Genomic DNA, 18,026 nt, shown 5'->3' with positions numbered 1-18,026 from the left:
CACTATATAAAGAGTCACTAGATAAAATTACCAGTGGATTTTTGAATCATTTAAGTTCTGCACCAGTTTTTAACCAACTTCTTTTAGTGATTAGGTATCTGTTAGAACTTAAGTCTTTCCACATCCTAACCCCAAAACACATTTTTTCCCCAAAAATCTTTACAATCTTCCTTGGTTTATACATAAGTTTATTTGTGTCTTTTAACCATACAAGATCACTACCTTGAAAAATCACTTGAAGTTATGTATTTCACTATTAGTCCTAAAGTTAGAGATTCTATAGTAGAAAGTTTAAAGAAAACTCACTTTGGTGATTCTTGTTCAGATGACCTGTTAAAAACAACACAAAGCCAACATTAAATGATCACAAGTTAAATCTTCAAGAAAACAAAAACTAAAGTTCAATTTAAAAAAAAAAAGCCTGCACAAAAGTTATGCTCATAGTAAATTAAAGAATACTTAACTCTGCGCTGAAAGTCTGAATCAGATAACTATGGTATTTATGAAACACTCAACAATAATCCCAGGGCAGTTCTAACCACTCACTCGTGCTTCTGGCACAAGCCCAACTACAGGCAACACACATCTGCTACCACAACTTGAACTGTGTAGGAGTTTACAGGGGCAATTATTTAGCCAGACACACAATGTCATTTTAGAAAGTTTTAGATGTAGATCACAATGACTACAGACATACATCACTGACAGTATTTTGCAAAGTGCCAAAACATGGAAAGTTCTTTACATTTAGGTAACCAGAAACGAGCATAGGTGACTTCAGAAGCATGACATTTCTAATGCTCATTCTCATGATGTGAAAGCAGAGCAAGTGTTGACAGAGAACTTTAAGACAAAGCATACAAAAGCAGAAGTGGTTACATCAATGAGGACGATCTAGAATGGAAATCAAAATTTGCCATACATAGCATTTTTCCAATGCATTCAATTATGTTCATCAGAAATCACCTGAAACAGTGAGCTAAATGTTACTACATCAATTAAAACAGTAACTGTAATTTTAAAGTAAAATTTACCAAAAAGGTGCTTGCAAAGCAAAGCAAGTTTAAGGTGGATGGGATAGCTTTACAAATTCAATTAAGCAGTGACTAAAAAGCCTGGAGCAGTCTAAGTCCATGCTGGAAAAATGCAAATGTGAAGTCGTTCAGTTGGAATGTAGAATTGCTGAATTGTCAAGTAATAGGAGGCAGTTCACAGTATACAGTTAAAATTTCAAATATTATTCCCTAAAACATCCTCAATACTACGAATTATGTACTATAATTCATCAAAACTGCAGGTAAAATAGCAGCAGCATCAGTCTAGTTAGGTTTCCTTATATGTAATTTGACAGTATGAAGAAATTCTTCCTTGAGAGGCAGAGATGGTGAAACTTGATCCCCACAGACTTTGTAGAGGTTTGGGTTCTATATACTTTTAATATTTTTAAAACATTAACTTCTTCCTTTTTTATTGCAGTCATACCCAACTTCTGACTCCACTGATATCCACCCCCACTTTTCCACAAATACCTCTGGCTCTCTTTGTCCGCAATTGCCAGAGAATTTTTACCCCCTAAATATAGGCAGATCCTATGGGAATGCGTACTCAACTTGCTTCCTGACCAGCCCATATCTACATGGGACAACCATTGAACTTGTACTGAGAGGAGAATGTCAGCTTAAGGTTTTGGGGTTTTTTTCCCCCCGTCTAGTCACTGACTTTCATTAATCTTGCAGAAAACTTTGCACCTTTGAAAACTCGGTTCCTACACTACATTTGACTGCATTGTCCAAATGTTCTGAAGTGGGAACAGAGGCAGTGCTACGACATAAGCCTTCTTTCCTTAGGAAGTTATGCTAAAAATAAAGAAACATTGTATTTATTCTCATTTAAGCTAACAGATTTTTTGATGAGGTAAAGAACAATGAAACTGTACATCTTTTCTACATTTTGCCACAGTAGAGATACATCTCTATTACCAAATTCTGTGCAGAATTCAAGTTGCCATAAGTTAACTCTTTAAAGGGCCTTCATCAAAAATTTACACACATAAAATTGTGATGCAAATAGATGCAATGTCCCAGTTTTAAGATATTATCTCCCCTCTTTCTTCCCAATAGAAAGAGGCAATTTGAGAACTTTGGCTTCCATTATTATACTATGTATAAGTGTACAGTAAATTTTTCATTATCTCAGTAATAGCTTCGGAGACTTAAATGTGAGATATAAATTCTTAGTACTATTTGATGAATTACACTTTAATTCAAACATACTAGCTCTAAATGAGTTACTGAAAACTCTGCAACCTTTTGAAATGGGAAGAAATGTAACCAAATATTTGACGGAGAAAGTGAGCAAACTCAAAGTCTAGAAGAATTTATCACAGACAATGCAGCTGCATCTTCCTAAAGTCCTTAGTAGGTCAGCATGCTAGAGCTGCAGAATTTTGCACCACAACAGAGTTAAATAGTATTTCTAGCATGTAATTACTCACAAATATGATAAAATACCTTGAACATGAATAGCTAGATGATATTTTCTGGCTACACAGTATTACACATTTTACTGACCTATCTTCCTCATTTCACAACATATGACAAGGATTTAAGTCAATTAAATTTTAATTTTAAGTCAATGAAAGACAACACTCACCAGACCAGCCATTCAATTTTTTCATTGAGAAAGAGAGTCCTTCTTTGCAAGGAGATTAAGCTTTCCATTGGTGCAGCTAACAAGCAAACACTTCAAAATTGCAGGTAATTTCTCTTTCTCACTTCACAATATATCTAAAACGATGTCATTTCCATCTTGCACTCACTATGGTATGCTCTGTTGATAATGACCTTTGTACTACAATCGTTTCCCTGAGAAGTCTAACTCCCCTCTTCTGTCAGAAGGATAGAAAGGAAAGGTCTTAAGGAAAGACCCCTCCCTCCCCTTTTGGTGTGACCTACCAGGGAATTCTGCTATTCTGAGAACTGAGGATGCTAAACTACAGCAAAATAAAACCCCGAGAGAAAAGGGACAACTGAAACAATAGCACTGTAGCAAAACTCTCCTTTTACAAACAACTGAAGGAAACATCTGTAGGTTTTGCCCTTGTGCTGTTCTTGAAGTTCTTAAAGCTTCTTTTATTGTAACACCTGGAGGGCTGGGGACACTGAGTGTGCCAGCACTTCAATTATCCCTTTTTGAAGGACTTACCATTAAACCTGGGATTATTATTCATAAGCAAAATAAGTGGAAGATATATTCAGAAACATCTTTCTACTGTCTTTTAGAGAAGTTTATGCACAGAATATTCACCATTTCTGTGAAAGACTGTGTAAGAAGGTGACACAAGTTCTTTGTGCTGCAAACATAAGAGTACCATTACAGAAAAACTTGAGGACATACACAAGTTTTTCAGTGATTTTCTAGAAGTTCCAAACATTCACATTTGTAAACTGCTGCCATCACCATTAAAGGGATAGTCTGATACTCTGCATTGCCACTATTGACCATATTCCAGTTTACTGACTTGCTATGAAAGTTTCATGTATTCTGATACACAGTAACTGCTTGGATTGCTGCAAACATTTGCCTCATCACAGATTTGGAATTCAACTTCCAAACTTTTCATCTGGATGCAAAATGTAGCTTTTTGAACTGGCACGGAAAATGTAGTATATTTGAATAAGGATATATATTTAAAAAGAGAAGTTTACATCTAACCAAAATATACCTATGTACAATTTTCGTGTATATTTGAGTGGAAAAGCACATAAAACTTAGCCTATTAATAGTAGCCTTAAAACTCTAATTTGAAACTAACTGAAATATTCTCAGATCCACCACCTAGTTTTAGGATATATTCCTTAAGAAAGGCTGGAGTATAGAAACAAGGACAATGAACTTTTGTGAAATGCAATAGATTTTCTAAGAACAAAGAAATGATCAAATCTGTATATGATTAAGAACTAAGGATAAATAACAGTTTAAAATGTGGGATATTTTTAATTTTTTGCAATTTTATACCAAGAAAGTAATTACTAGGACATGGCTGGGTAAATCTGAAGAGTATTTTTATCAACAGTAAAGTTTTAAAAGTTTTGCTTACAAAAGAAATTGTATTTTAGTAAAGTAATGATGTGTTCCTATAGTACATTCACCAAAGCTCACTATGCAGCTACAGTTTATTGTCTATCAAAATGGTAAGCTAAAAGAATTGAACAAATGCAGCATCCGTTCAGGAAATCTATTTTCAGTGCAATACCTTCACCAGATGATGCATCACACTTACACCAGGAACATATGTGCACTTCCAGAAATTCATAGCACAGTGCAAGTGAATTTCCTTTTTGTATACTAGTTCATCATTCCATTTCCTTCCCCTCCAACTCTGGGGCTGTACACATTATGCCATCTATATCACTAACAAAAGACAGTTTTACAATATAAGTTAAAAGACGTTCATAGCTTTACAACCATTTAAGAGAAAAGTTTATGAAGGAATACGTTGCATTTATAACAAGTAGAATTTTAGACTTAAAGTAATTTAGGGTGGAAGGAATCCTGAGAAGTCAGTAGCATCAGTGCTTCAATAAAGCAAATGCAAACCTCTCAAAGAAAACATCTTCAGGGAAGCTGCATCAAGACTAGAGAAAGCAAATTTTAACTGGAAAACTCGTTATCAAACAAATGTGCTCATTACTTGGTGTGTTTTATCTCAGTGTTATTCTTGAAATCATTTTAAAAGTCAAAATAATAACAGTACCCTGTGCATATGCATGTACGCATGGTACAAATAGAGTGACAGAGTGAGTACAACATACAATGAGAAGATAGACTGGATTACCTGTTCTGAACTGGTGAGGCACAGCCATAACAAAGTGTTACATAGCAGAGAAAGCAATCTATGAAACTTCAGAAGGCTACGTGTAGGCTCCATGTCTATGTTAGTGTTAATTTTTCAGTCGCAGTAGCAGTTAGATGAGGTGCACAGCAGCAGGGCAACAAAGAGGAAGAACTAATGGCAGGGGATACTTTCTTCACAAACATTGGGGAGCCCTGGGCTAAACAAAAGTCCTCTTGAAGTCCTCTTCAGCACTGTTTTCTCTGACAGGTGCTGTAAGCAGCTGTGACTTGAGACAGTTGGATTAAATAGGCAAACCTATTAATGCCCTGTGAATAAAGTTCTATAATATATGTTAATTTGGAGTTAGAGCAATTTTTCGTCTATACTACATATGTAATAGCTCCAATCTTTTCTGCAGACACTAATCAGAGAGAAAAATTGTTCCTTTTCACTATGTCTGAGCCTCAAATCTTTCTTGAATGTGAAAGCACCTTAGATAATTTGGGTAGAGAAGCAACCTACCTACACATAACACAATGCTCACAAGCTTGCCCTGGGTTTCTGTAGTTCACCTGTGCACGTGGTTTGCTCTATTTTCCAATTTTCTTTTTTACAGTCAGAGGCTGCAGTATACTCCTCAACTTTCAGTTAGAAGGCAGAACGTTCACACAAAGCACATTTAAAAAAAAAAATCATTGTGTCCTTCAGAGAAATACAATAAATGACCAAATATTCTTGACCCTCATTTCTAGCATGTCCCTTTAAAGTATTTAACAGCAAACATAGCTCTAGATGTTGACATGTTTATACAGTACAATATATTTAAAGAAATTGAAGAAGAAATATTGACAACTGCTATGTTTTATGCTCTCTAAACTAAGAGCTGTTCAAGATAATTTGTTTTCTAAATTTTGTACTGTTTTATAGAAAGAAAATAGAACTTGATTGATTCCTGTGAGTGAGTAAACAGAGCAAGGAAGAAAATCGATTATTAAGAAAAAAAAATATACTTGGTATTGTCAGGAGAGAAAAAGGGTGTATAGGGAAATAAATTCAAGTGTATGTACTTTGCCAGCAGTGGTGGCTTCTACATTTCTGATACTCACTAAGGTTCTGAATGTGCCTTGGTATCATTAGGTAGGCAGCAAGTCTTGTTACACGAGTTTATCTACGATTTACCTCAAAAAGCACTACATCACAACAGATGACTTTGAAAGTAGGTCTATCTTGGACCACTTGTTTTGAAAAAAAGGTGAAAAAGGGTAAAAACTATCCACCACTCCTGAAATGCTGATGGGAACCAGAAAAATAAGTGAAGAGCCATATTCTCTGCTAACTGCAGCTTGCACAGTCTTGAGCTTCAGAAATAGTAAATTAAATTCATGTTTACTTTACAGAAATCAAGCTGTTGCATGATTATTATTAAGATAGACATAACCATTCAGTGATTAAATATCAGCATTTACAGTTGTTTCCTAGCAGCTCTACAAAAATGTTTCAGATTTTTTTTTTCAGACCAAAGCTATGCAGTAGTTATAATTAGCATTAACTAACACCTTTATCAACAGTCTCAGACAGTGGGCTACGCAGTAAAAAAAGCCCTCTAAAGACAATGTGTATTAGCAGGACTATGAGAAGCTACTCTTTGCTCTCCTCTAATGAAAGAGAAATACTGAAATTGCAAATCTGGGGTTTTTTCCTTAGCATATTTCCATTATGTCAATTCAAATCTACTGAAGACCAGCATGGCAAAAATGGGTAGGTTGACTTTACAAGATTTATCAGTACACTGGAAGGTGTTTTATAGTTAATATTTAAATACTCCTGATGTGTGGCAAAAGTCCAGAGCAAGTGTCCATATTCAATAGCGAAGATATATAAGGTAAATTTTTTTTCTTAAAAAACTAATTAAGGTGATAGGGTAAGATTCCCTCTATCAATAAAGCATTCAGGGCAAGAAAAATTTTACTACGCATACATACTTAATTTTACTTTACATTTTTCAACAAGGGGAGTGAAGCAAGTAGAAACTACTGTAAGAATGCAAAAGGAAAAAAACTGTAAGGTGAACTAACAGAAACAGGTGAAAACTTCAGTGTAGAGAAAAAACTTTTTTATTTCTGCAGTTACTTTGTATTTTACCTCAGTTAAAAAGAAAATTGTTAGTGACTATTTTACTTCACAAAAGTCTAACAGTCAATACAACAAAAGATCATTCATTCCTTGCATTACATTCTTCTTACAAAACACACAACCTGAATTTAAATTCATCAGATTTATGCAAGCATTTTTTCATTTACCTGCAGAGTATCAAATATTATAAACATATCCAAGAAACCAAGAACGTGTTTGGGATAAGATGCATAGAAAATTTGGTTTATATGAGGTAGTAACAGTAATTATCTCCACAGTGAGTGATATTGCTTAGACACCGCACAGACATTTAGGGCTCAGAAAATAAATGAATGAGTTATTTTCAAATTTAAGACATCCTATTTTCACTGTCTGAGAAAGAGCATAAAGGCAGGCTTTTTAAATCCATTCTCAGTAGGTATAGGATAACTGAAACAGGAAGGAAAGGGAAAAACTACATGGGAAGAAAAGAAGAGTAAAAGAAAAAAATCCAACTGGCAGGTCACAATCTGCCAGTCACAGAACACAGCATGGTAACTTAGTTTTCTGTCTACAGCGTCTACCATCATCATCTCTTCTTATGCCTTCCTCTCAGTATTTTTACTCAGAAAAAACTTCTTAAAGCGTATCATCTGCAAACTTTAGAACGCAGGAAATACATGATTTCCTATCTATGACTATTCACATCATCTAGATGCATCACTTACGTACTATCATGGCTACTAGTATCATCAGTACTAATAAGTAGTATTAAGGTTCAGCTGGCTTCCAATCAGAAAAATAGAAAAACAATTTATAACACCACAGTGACAAACTCCAAATATGCATACCACATGTCAATTTTTCTTTTTTTCCTAGAAAACTCTCTGCTGTAATGTAATAACAATATTATTAGAAAATTAAAGATGTAGTGGTTTGAACCAGGTTTTCCCCCTGAAACTAAGAAAGTGGTAACCCCCAGGGGGTGGTGACCCTTGGGGTTTGACCCAATCAGTGCTCCTGCAAAATATAAACATATCTCTAGATCGGAAAAGAAGAAGTTGTATTTGTTGTTAGAAGAAGAGTGGTCATGTTGCAGAGGCCACGAGGAGCAGGGGCAGGAGCCCCTTGGGGCCTCCAGCCCCCCCCAGCCCCGGTTGGGGGGCTATGGGGACTTGGAATGGTGTTGAACTGGGCTAAGTGTCTGTGACTTGAGAAGCTGAAGGAATTTTCTCCACTGTGAGTGGGCAGAGGGAGAAGCGGCAGAGCAGCAGTGGACGGAGAAAAAGCGGCGGTACAGAGCCAAGAGATAAGAGAAGCAGCAAAACAAAACATGCAGCAAGCAGACAGAAAAACTTCTGCGAGCTGAGAGAGAGAGAGAGAGAAAAGCAGCAGAGAGAACTGAAGTACTACAGAGTTTGTTGGGGTAAGAACTGCAAAACTCCCCCAAACTTTCTTTGAGATCCCTCCAAAAAAAAATGGAGGGGGTGGACTCCTATTAATTGGAAGTCCTAAACCCAGAGTCATCCTGAGAGCTCAGCCAGGACGAAATGTGTGAGAGAGGACCTTGGGGCCCTCCCTTGCTGCAGCTTCAGAGAAGCTAGCAGCCATCTTGAGGCAGAGCACAGAAGCTCTGCAGAGGGGCTTGGATCCCCTGAAGATACCAGACTGTCACGAAGGCTTCTGCACTTTGTTGATATGACCATGGTGGAGCAACCTTTGTCTGGGGTAACGCAGCCCACGGAAAGACCCTTCGTTTGGAGACGAGGGGCCAAGAGAGACTTGGAGACTCCCTCGTGTGTATTGGCAAGAAGCCAGCAACTGCTGCATGGAAGAGAAGAAGAGACAGTGCTGTCCTAGAGAGAGACCTGCTGGAAGGGGTCTTTTCTTCTTCTTCCCTCCTGGACTTTTATTTGGAGGGAGAAGAGATTTGGCCCATTGTAAATATTATATTGTCATGGTAGAAATAGAGTTAAGATTGTATGTAATGTATTATACTATTTATTTATGTGTACAGTCTTGTAATATATTCCTTCCCCCCATATTGAGTCTTGTGTTTTTGTCTGGAAAACCCATCTCACACTAGGTTGAGATGTGGGAGGGGGGCTAGGAATCAGGAACTGGATTTCGGGATTTCAAACCATGACAAAAGAAAACAGTTTAAATCCAGAATTTAAAGCTACAGTCACCAGCTGCATACTGTCACAGAGGCAGGTGAGTCCTATCAGCTTCCATTAAGACATTGCTTCTCAAAATACATCTTGCCTTTAAGTTACTAGGCATCACTAGAAACCATTTTCGTTTTGTAACAGTACAAACGAACCTGCATTTTAATACATAGCATTCCCCCCAGCTCAAAGTTTTAAGGTAGTTGTTTTCTTTTTGCGACTGAACAATTAATGTCTTTGTACATTATTTCTGAAGTTAATATTGTGATAATCTGAAGATATTCATTAAGAAATGAGGGGAAACCACATGTAAAATGTAATACATGAGCACAAAGATAGGTCCTTCAAGCCCTGGAAGCAAACCTAGCAGTGGCTAGAAGACCACTGTGGAGGAGAACAAAGTTGGTCATCAAGGAATACAGACAAAATAACTCAATGCAAAAAGCAGAGACTGCCTTTAGACGAGCCATTGACAGTTCCTCTGAGGAAGAAAAAGATGGATGACCACTAGTGTTATTTTGTTCTTGTGCTTACTCAAACGCAATACCTCTTTCAACCGACAATGCTCAGTTGATGGTGTGGAATATGAGTGAACTCTTATAAGATTTCAGTTTTTCCCATCACAAAAAAAGACGACGTTATGTCAGGTAGAAAAGCATTGCAAAAGCTACTAGGAAACAGAATATCACAAGACATGAACAGGCCTTAATAGCTTCTCTAATTTTACTTAGAACTCAACTACTGAGTATTGTTTAGGGATGAAGAGTTGGTTTGTTTTTAACTTGTCATTTTGTGTTATGGCATTTGCAGTACAGCAACTGGTCAAAATAGAGCTTATGCAAACAGAAAACTGATTGAACCCATCTTAATATTACAACTGACGCTGATTGTTTTACACTAAAGCCCTTTGATTTTTTTGTTTGGTGCTTTTAGAAAAAATCAAAACAGGCAGTGGATTGTTTGCAGAAGTCCTTACCTCCTCTGTGGACTGCGGTTCTGAGAGAACTCCGAATCACTGTCCTTTGATGTGGGAGAGCCCTTATATGTATAAAAAACATCCTCTGTTTCAGTGATATAACTAATCTCATTTGTAAGGTTATCTACAGATGAGTGTCGTGGCTTACGAATTTCGTGACGTAGTCTAGGACTCCGCCTATAAAATACAGAATACAAACACAAGTGGGAAGATTAGAATATTTCACAAAACTTTATAGAAATAAAATTTCTATCCTATTGCAGTTATGACCTGAATCTTCATGGCAGGCCTATAAGCCTCATTTTAAATAATAAATTTTTAAGCATTTTGTATGGTATACTAGGCAATGATACACTGCTAGGTTCAGTACATGGAACTGATTTAGTGTTTCCCCCCTGTAAAATGCAACCTATAATGTTAAAGTTTTAATTATAGGATAATTCAAGTCAGAATGGACTTAAGGGGGTCATCAAGTCCAATCTTCTGCTCAGAGCAGGGTCAACTAAGGCCAGAGGAGGCTGCTTAAGGCTTTATCTAGTCATATCTCAAAAAAATCTGAATGATGAGACTACACAGCTTCTCCAAGCAATGACTGTCCATGTGATGAAGCAGTTTTTGCATTATATCCAGAACCTCACTTGTTTCAACATACACTTACTTGTTGCCTCATCCTCTCACCATGCAATACTGAAGAACCTGGCCTCATCCTCTAGCTAGCTTCCTCCTAAGTAATGCCAGGCTGTTATTAGGCATCTGGGAAACCCTTGCTTCTCCAGGCTGAACAAGTGCAGTTATCTCAGCCTCCCCTCATTGGGTAAGTGCTGCAGCCTCCTGACTACCTTGGTGGCTCATGGTCTTTGCTGAGCTCACTCTAGATTGTCAGTGTCTTTCTTGTATTAGTGGACACTAAAGGGTTGCAGCATTCTAATAACGTCTAATAGGTGCTGAGCAAAAGGGGGTTATCACTTCCACTGACCCAGCATCTACAATTCTGTTAATATTGCCAGGTTAAAGTGGACTTCTTTGCTGTCAGGGCACACCAGGCAGCTTGTGTACCACTTCTGCCTATGAAGAATATCAGGCCCTTTTCCAGAGTATAGCACTGCAGACAATACTTTTGCACTGGGTTCTTCCTTCTCAGGACTCTGAGTTTGTCTCTATTGAATTTCACACATTTCCTATCGGGCCATTTCTCCAGATTTTCAAGGTCGCTTTAGAAGGCAGCCCATCACATGGCTTATTGATTCATCCCCCCAGTTTGGTGTCATCTGCAAACTTTATGGTCAAGTACTCCATTGCCTCCTCCAGATCATAAGGATGTCAAGTAGGACAGGTCCAAAGACAGATCCCTACAGTCATCTACTTGTTATTGTCCTCTAGATAGAGTATGATCCATTAACAACTCCCCTCTGAGTCCAGTCATCCAACCATTTTAATGTTTTTTCAAACCACCCTGCTGTCCACCCATTCAGAGCATAATGTCTTAACTTGGATATAAGATTTTGGCAGACAGTATCAAAAGCCTTGCTGAAGTTAAGGTAAGTGACACCTAGTCTTCTATCATCATATCTATTCTCAGAATGACAATGTTTAAATATATATGTACACACTACATAATTATTCTGCTAGAATGCATACAATTAGAAACAGTAGGAGGTTAGAAGGTATTGGGAAACCTAAAACTGGATTTACCAATTAGGGGTAACAGGAGGTGATCGAGAAGGAAGGCTTTTGGTCTCTAGATGCTCAACAGATAAGGACCGTCTCATAGATGGGTTCCAAACCATCCCTCCTATCACTTTTCTGCAGTACTGGTTGTTTACAGACCTGAAAAGAAATAAAACAACTATACGTGAATTATTTTGCCTAGTAAACTTAAATGAAATAAAATACACTTATGAAAGTCAACTTTACAATTCATATGTTTTAAAGAGTGCCCTGTGCTTACCCCTTCTTACTTATGCATTTACATTCTCCCAGAGACATCTGCTGTCCCTCACTTGTGCCAATAAAACTGATTGTTAATCCCTGCTACATTGCTAATCACAAATCTGAGTAAAAATAACTTTTTCTAAGAATGATTTTTAAACCAATTGTGTTTAAGAAGACAGAGGGGAAAAGGAAATTTGGTATGTCCTACTGGCACTGAATCAAGTGCCTGACAAAACACAGTTCAAACACAGGTAAAATATTCTAGAGATTCCCTGTTAATATGCATAAAGAGATAACAATTCACCAACAGCTTCACTGCTCACAGGACAACTTTACACATCTACCTGCCTCATCAAGTAAGAGCTACACCAGGCAACACTGTTTCTGAAAAGAAGTCACATTTGAGTGATGTGTTCCTTATAGGAATAAGCCATTAGAAAAGATTTGACATGCAAATAGAATCTCCAGGTCTGGACTGCTTCTTGGGACAAGAATCTGACAAGATAAGGGTTGCATCAGAACCAGAACCTCAGTTAGGAAAGCAATAAAAATATATTACTAGTGAAATTATACGGCATAAGGAAAATTTTTAAGTAGACTGAAACTGAGATAAACTAACTTTTATGCTTCTTTTTATAGAGCATTCCACAAGAAAAGGGAAATAAGCTGCTCATCCTTGAGTTCACAGGCCCAGGATTTCTCATGGAAAACAAGCAACTTATGAGTTACAGAGAAACCACCTTTGGCTCATTACAACCTGAGCTGTACATAATGAGCAGCTGGGATAGCAGAGAGTATGTGAGTACTCTACTATAGAGCTGAAAAGTCTCAATTTTACATGGCATTAAAAAAAAAAATGTTGCTTATGCCATGGATATTACTCACACTATATCAAACCTTAAGCAGACTTTACATTGTACCACTTTTTGTTTTTATAAGTAAAAGAAAATGCAATCCAAGATTTTTTTTCATATACACTGAAGTATTTCACATATCTTGTTCATGATTTTAAAGGAAATCAATTCCTTCATCTTCCATATGTACTTTTAAAGCTTCTCCCAGTATGAAAACAAAGAGGGAAAACTAACATGAACTGTCTGCATATCAAAATCAGCTACCCATGTATGTTTTTTGCTTAGTAAAAAAAGTCCATGAACTCAGGAGAAGCTTTTGCCTGTATTATCCAATTTATTTTTCTAATTCTTTTAAATACCAGTGACAAGGCACCAACTACTCTGGTCTTCTAGAGAAACAAAGAGTGCTTTCAAAGAAGGCTTACATGGTTGGAGCAGAGAGGGAGATTAGAAAAAGAGGATGCATTATGAAAAACGCATTTTGAAGAATTCCACGTTAATCAGCCTTTCTTTTTTACAAGTGCCTGTTCATGCATTTTCCAATGCAGTTGACTTTTGAAGTGCAACATTACTCATGTGACAGGAGCCAGAGCCCTGAACCCTAACTCTAATCCCAAACCCCTAACCCTGACCACAAAATCACTTATACAGTAGGTTCTCTAGATATTTCAGTTAAGACACATAAGATAAATAATCTCCTGAACTCCAAGTAGCTGCCCTTCAAATGCCAAATACCAGGATATTTCTCAGCAAACATTCTGGGAGGCTGCCAAAGCTTTTCTGGAATGGGCTGTAATATCTTGAAGTGACAGTTCCTTTCTCTCATTTATTACTGAGGCTATCCTTGGTGAAAAAAATAGATACAATTTTAGCTTTTCAGAAAGGAATGAGAATGTGCCTAGGAGAGGTTATTCAGCATTCAATCCAGAAGCACTGAATGAACTAACCTCTCAGAACCTGAGAGATATGATTCAGTCTGCTCCTAGAATAAGGCTTTCAGGTGATTTATACAACTCAGAAGCCTAATTTAAATGGAATTCCACAAGTACCTTAAGCTAAAAGAATCTAGAAGGGCACAGAGATTTGCAAATAAGAGATTGCAATCAAGTATTGCAAGAGTTCAACTATTTGAACTGATGCAATAAATGCTAGGCTATTTGCCTCACATAAGGTAGAAGAACATAATACAAGAAAGCCACAAATTCCATAGAAAAACTTGTGATACTTAAGATGGTAAAACCTGATTGTAGCCATCTTTAAAGCTGACAGAAGTTGCATTGAAAGAATTACTGAACACCGGTCAATCTTAAAACCTCCAGAGTTGCATGATGTGGTTGGTGGGGTTTTTGTGTGAGTGTTTGGTTTTGTGTTTTTGTTTGTCTATTTGTCTTTGTTTGATTTGTGCAATGCAAAAATTTGATCCCTTTCATAAGGGAGAATGTAGAATCTCTTTTTTGGTTGTGTAGCTTCCACCATGAGCTCAGAGCCGTCCTTGAAAAGCAACATGGAAACTCATGTCTCTTACAACATTCCACAATCACAAACAAGTAGGAAAGTAAAAATTTTCTATTTGTGACATATGACTTCAAAAGTTACTTGTTCACCCCTTTTCAGCAAAATTAATTTCTCAAAAGATTTGAGAGTGACATTGGCCAAGTTCATAGGAACTACTCAAAGCCTTTCAAAATTACTGTTACTTCTTCTGTACTTCAGCCATCTTTCATAGCAATGGTTGCTGAGTCACTTCTCCCTCATGTGGATCCTAAACTTCATGCTTATTGCTGGTATAAATAGGGCCAAAGAATGCATTAGTACAGAGGATATCATTAAGTTGATAGAAGAGATCACAAAGACTGATTCGCACCCTTAAGATTTCCTTAAGAGTCTAAGTAAGCAATTCAGCCGACACAGGGCCTTGGAACATGAAATTACTTGAAGATAATTCTGTTTTGGTAACTCAGATCAACAATGAGAACTATCCTGCATGCTACAGGCTATTAAGAAACTGTAACAGTAGATTTTAAAAAATAAAGTGTTCAGTAAAAATTGGAATGATACTAAACTGGGACCCATTGGAACTCATGCTGTTTTCTTTCCTAACATTACAAATGCAGTGCAATCCCTGTGTGTATATAAGTATACAGGAGGATTGGGATTTTGAATCTCTGCAAATTTGAGAGAAATAAAGAACTCCAGGACCTGACAACCCTACAAACTTTGAGAGTCACCTCCTCAACACATCCACTATAGGAAGAACAAGTTCATATCACTCCATAAAGGAGCTAATTCTAAAAGTATGGATCTGTAAACCAACAGAAAATTAGAATACTGTTCATACAACTACTTGTTTTCTATTATCTAGAAATCAGACCATCTAACTATGATTTAGTACTAGGTGAAAACATGGAATTCCACTCCAGCAGAAAACACAACATTTTATCAGACTTCCTACAGTTGGACAGCCCTCATGGGTTAACTACTTCATTTACAAGCAATACCACTCCACTCAGTATGAATTTCTGCAGTATATAAAGAGTCGTGAGAGTATGAAAAGCCAGAGAGCCACCAAAGTCTAAGAGACTATTTGAAGTATGATATCATTCAAAAATTGAAGCTTATCCAAATAGAAAAGCAAGAATCAGCCTGACAAATTAAATGTAAAATTAAACTGTTAAGGGAACACACTACACAAAACCCCATACAAACACACACCACACAAAACCAAAAAGAAAACAATAAAATTAATACTTTTCCAAAATCATCAGAACAAGTAGGTTTCTAAGAATCTACAGAGAATACAGATGATCAAAGGATCAAAGAACACTCCAGAATCTAACATTCAGAGAAGATAATGACACAAGACTTTATTTTTCATTACAGAATGTTTTTGGGGGGCGGGGACCAGATATCGATGAGACAATGAAGACACAGCACATGATACATTTGTAGCTGAATTGCTGATAAGTGAAACAACAGAACAAATCAACATAAGTCGCTGGGACTGATACTTATCAGAAAAGTCTAAAAGCCTCTAAGACAAAAGAGCAGAACTACTTCCATAAAACCTCCCACTTTAAAAATCACAGAGGATGGCAAAAATAAAGGTCAATTGCAAAGAAATGGAGAAGGACATTACAATGTCAAATGACTAGACAATAAACTGGCAGCTTAATTTTAATGAAGACAGGGCCCAGTTACTGCATATGGGAAGGAATAATCCCAACTTCATCACTAGACCTTAGGTAACATCAGGAACAGCATGGTCAGCAGGTCCAAGGAGGTGATTCTTCCCCTGTACTCAGCGCTGGTGAGGCCACACCTCGAGTACTGTGTCCAGTTCTGGGCCCCTCAGTTCAGGAAGGACATTGAGGTGCTGGAGCAGGTCCAGAGAAGAGCAACAAGGCTGGTGAAGGGACTCGAGCACAAATCCTATGAGGAGAGGCTGAGGGAGCTGGGGTTGTTCAGCCTGGAGAAGAGGCGGCTCAGGGGAGACCTCATCACTCTCTACAACTGCCTGAAAGGAGGTTGTAGCCAGGTGGGGGTTGGTCTCTTTTCCCAGGCAACTATCAGCAAGACAAGAGGGCATGGTCTCAAGTTGTGCCAGGAGAGGTTTAGGTTAGATATTAGAAAGAATTTCTTTACGGAGAGGGTGATCAGACATTGGAATGGGCTGCCCAGGGAAGTAGTGGATTCTCCGTCCCTGGAGGTTTTTAAGATGAGATTGGATGTGGCACTTAGTGACATGGTCTAGTAACCGCAGGAGTAGTGGATCAAGGGTTGGACTTGATGATCTCAGAGGTCCCTTTCAACCCAGCTGATTCTATGATTCTATGATCATGAAACTACCAACTCCATGACTAGAAGAACCTAACAAGACAAATGAAGGATTAGAAATGTCCCAAAAGGGGTATCTTGGATACCTGAATGGGACAAAGCTTTTCATCTTTATGTCAGCAATAAGTGGTTGGTACGATGCACTCCAAAAATTGCCCTAACATATTAAATAAAATGTGTACATGACGCTAAGGGCTAAACATTTCAAAACAAATCTGTTCAGCAAATTCTCTTACTGAATCATTAGCTACATGACATTTTTACTTTCTCATGTTTTTATACCACAAGCTGAACCAGCAAAGTTGAAAAAATACCAGTAAAACATATATCCAAACACCTTTTTAGGAAATTATAAGACAAGTTCTACTGTAATGATACCATATTGCAGAAACTGAAACCACGGTCATATAACTTTTCAAATGGTTCATACACAGACTGGGACAGAGCTATTGGCAGGACTGAGCTCTGCCACTCCAACTTGAGCTACCACTGACAAATCCTCCCATTCCCGTTAACAGAGCAAAACATGCTTTCACATAATACTTACTTTGTTGGATTTCTAGAACCCAGGGTCCAATAAGTTGATAATATCTTTTTTTCATGAGGTAGTGACTTCTTTGCCTGAAAAAATGTGTGATGCTCTACACAAGATTTCCAAAGATTTTTGCATGCTCTGTAATTTAACATGTTGAAGGCAACAATATGCTCTCTGGATTCATTCTGTAACAGTAGGAAATACCATGTTTCAATATATACAAGCAGATGAAACAGTAAACACACTCATAAAACAACAATAAAATTATTTTAAGCTTAAACAGGAAAAATACATCTAGGGGGAAAAAAAATCAGCATATAGTAGATTTTGAGCTGGATATGGGCAAAATAACCCAGTGACCATGTGACATTCTAAACTGCAAAATGTCCAATTTAAAAGTTAATGAAATAAGTAAGTCTAAAGTGGTGAAGACTTTATATATATGAGTGTCATGTTAAACAACTAAATAGATTTTCAGGTTTCCAGTCAGATCTTCACCTCCTAAGACTAACAAAATTCTTTAAAACATTCCATTAAGGGTACAATGTAAAAAGGACAAGCCTTAATTCTTTGAATTCAAATTCTTCACAGAAGGCTTTAGTTCAATAATGTTCTTTCAAGTGCCATAGTATGCAAAAAGCATATTCTTGATAGTCTTTCAGAAGAAACTGAAGATGTTAACAGCGATCCATCTTGGGGGAAATAAAGTAGCTGTGATGAGACTGGAGCTGCTGCTACTATTGTTCAAATCCAATCCTGCTTCCTGGATGATAACATG

At 37.3% G+C, this 18,026-nt stretch overlaps 1 protein-coding gene across 4 annotated transcripts in view; it reads right to left on the bottom strand.

The window, feature by feature from the left end:
* Window positions 1–18,026, bottom strand: part of PTPN3 (protein tyrosine phosphatase, non-receptor type 3) — a 99,096-nt gene that overhangs the window by 38,948 nt on the left and 42,122 nt on the right. For all 4 annotated transcript variants that reach the window (XM_027680110.1, XM_027680118.1, XM_027680126.1 and 1 more), the window contains 4 exons: window positions 17,261–17,433; window positions 11,786–11,920; window positions 10,094–10,270; window positions 307–330 (listed from right to left, as the gene is read on the bottom strand). In XM_027680110.1, coding sequence (XP_027535911.1) covers window positions 307–330; window positions 10,094–10,270; window positions 11,786–11,920; window positions 17,261–17,433 — 509 coding nt within the window. The remainder of the gene's footprint in view (window positions 1–306; window positions 331–10,093; window positions 10,271–11,785; window positions 11,921–17,260; window positions 17,434–18,026) is intronic.

The sequence above is a fragment of the Neopelma chrysocephalum genome, unplaced genomic scaffold, assembly GCF_003984885.1.
Source record: "Neopelma chrysocephalum unplaced genomic scaffold, ASM398488v2 Primary Assembly neopelma1_22b, whole genome shotgun sequence".
In the NCBI taxonomy this organism is placed as follows: Eukaryota; Metazoa; Chordata; class Aves; order Passeriformes; family Pipridae; genus Neopelma; species Neopelma chrysocephalum.
Note: the sequence above shows the minus strand (reverse complement) of the source record. Positions and strands in the feature narration are given on the sequence as shown.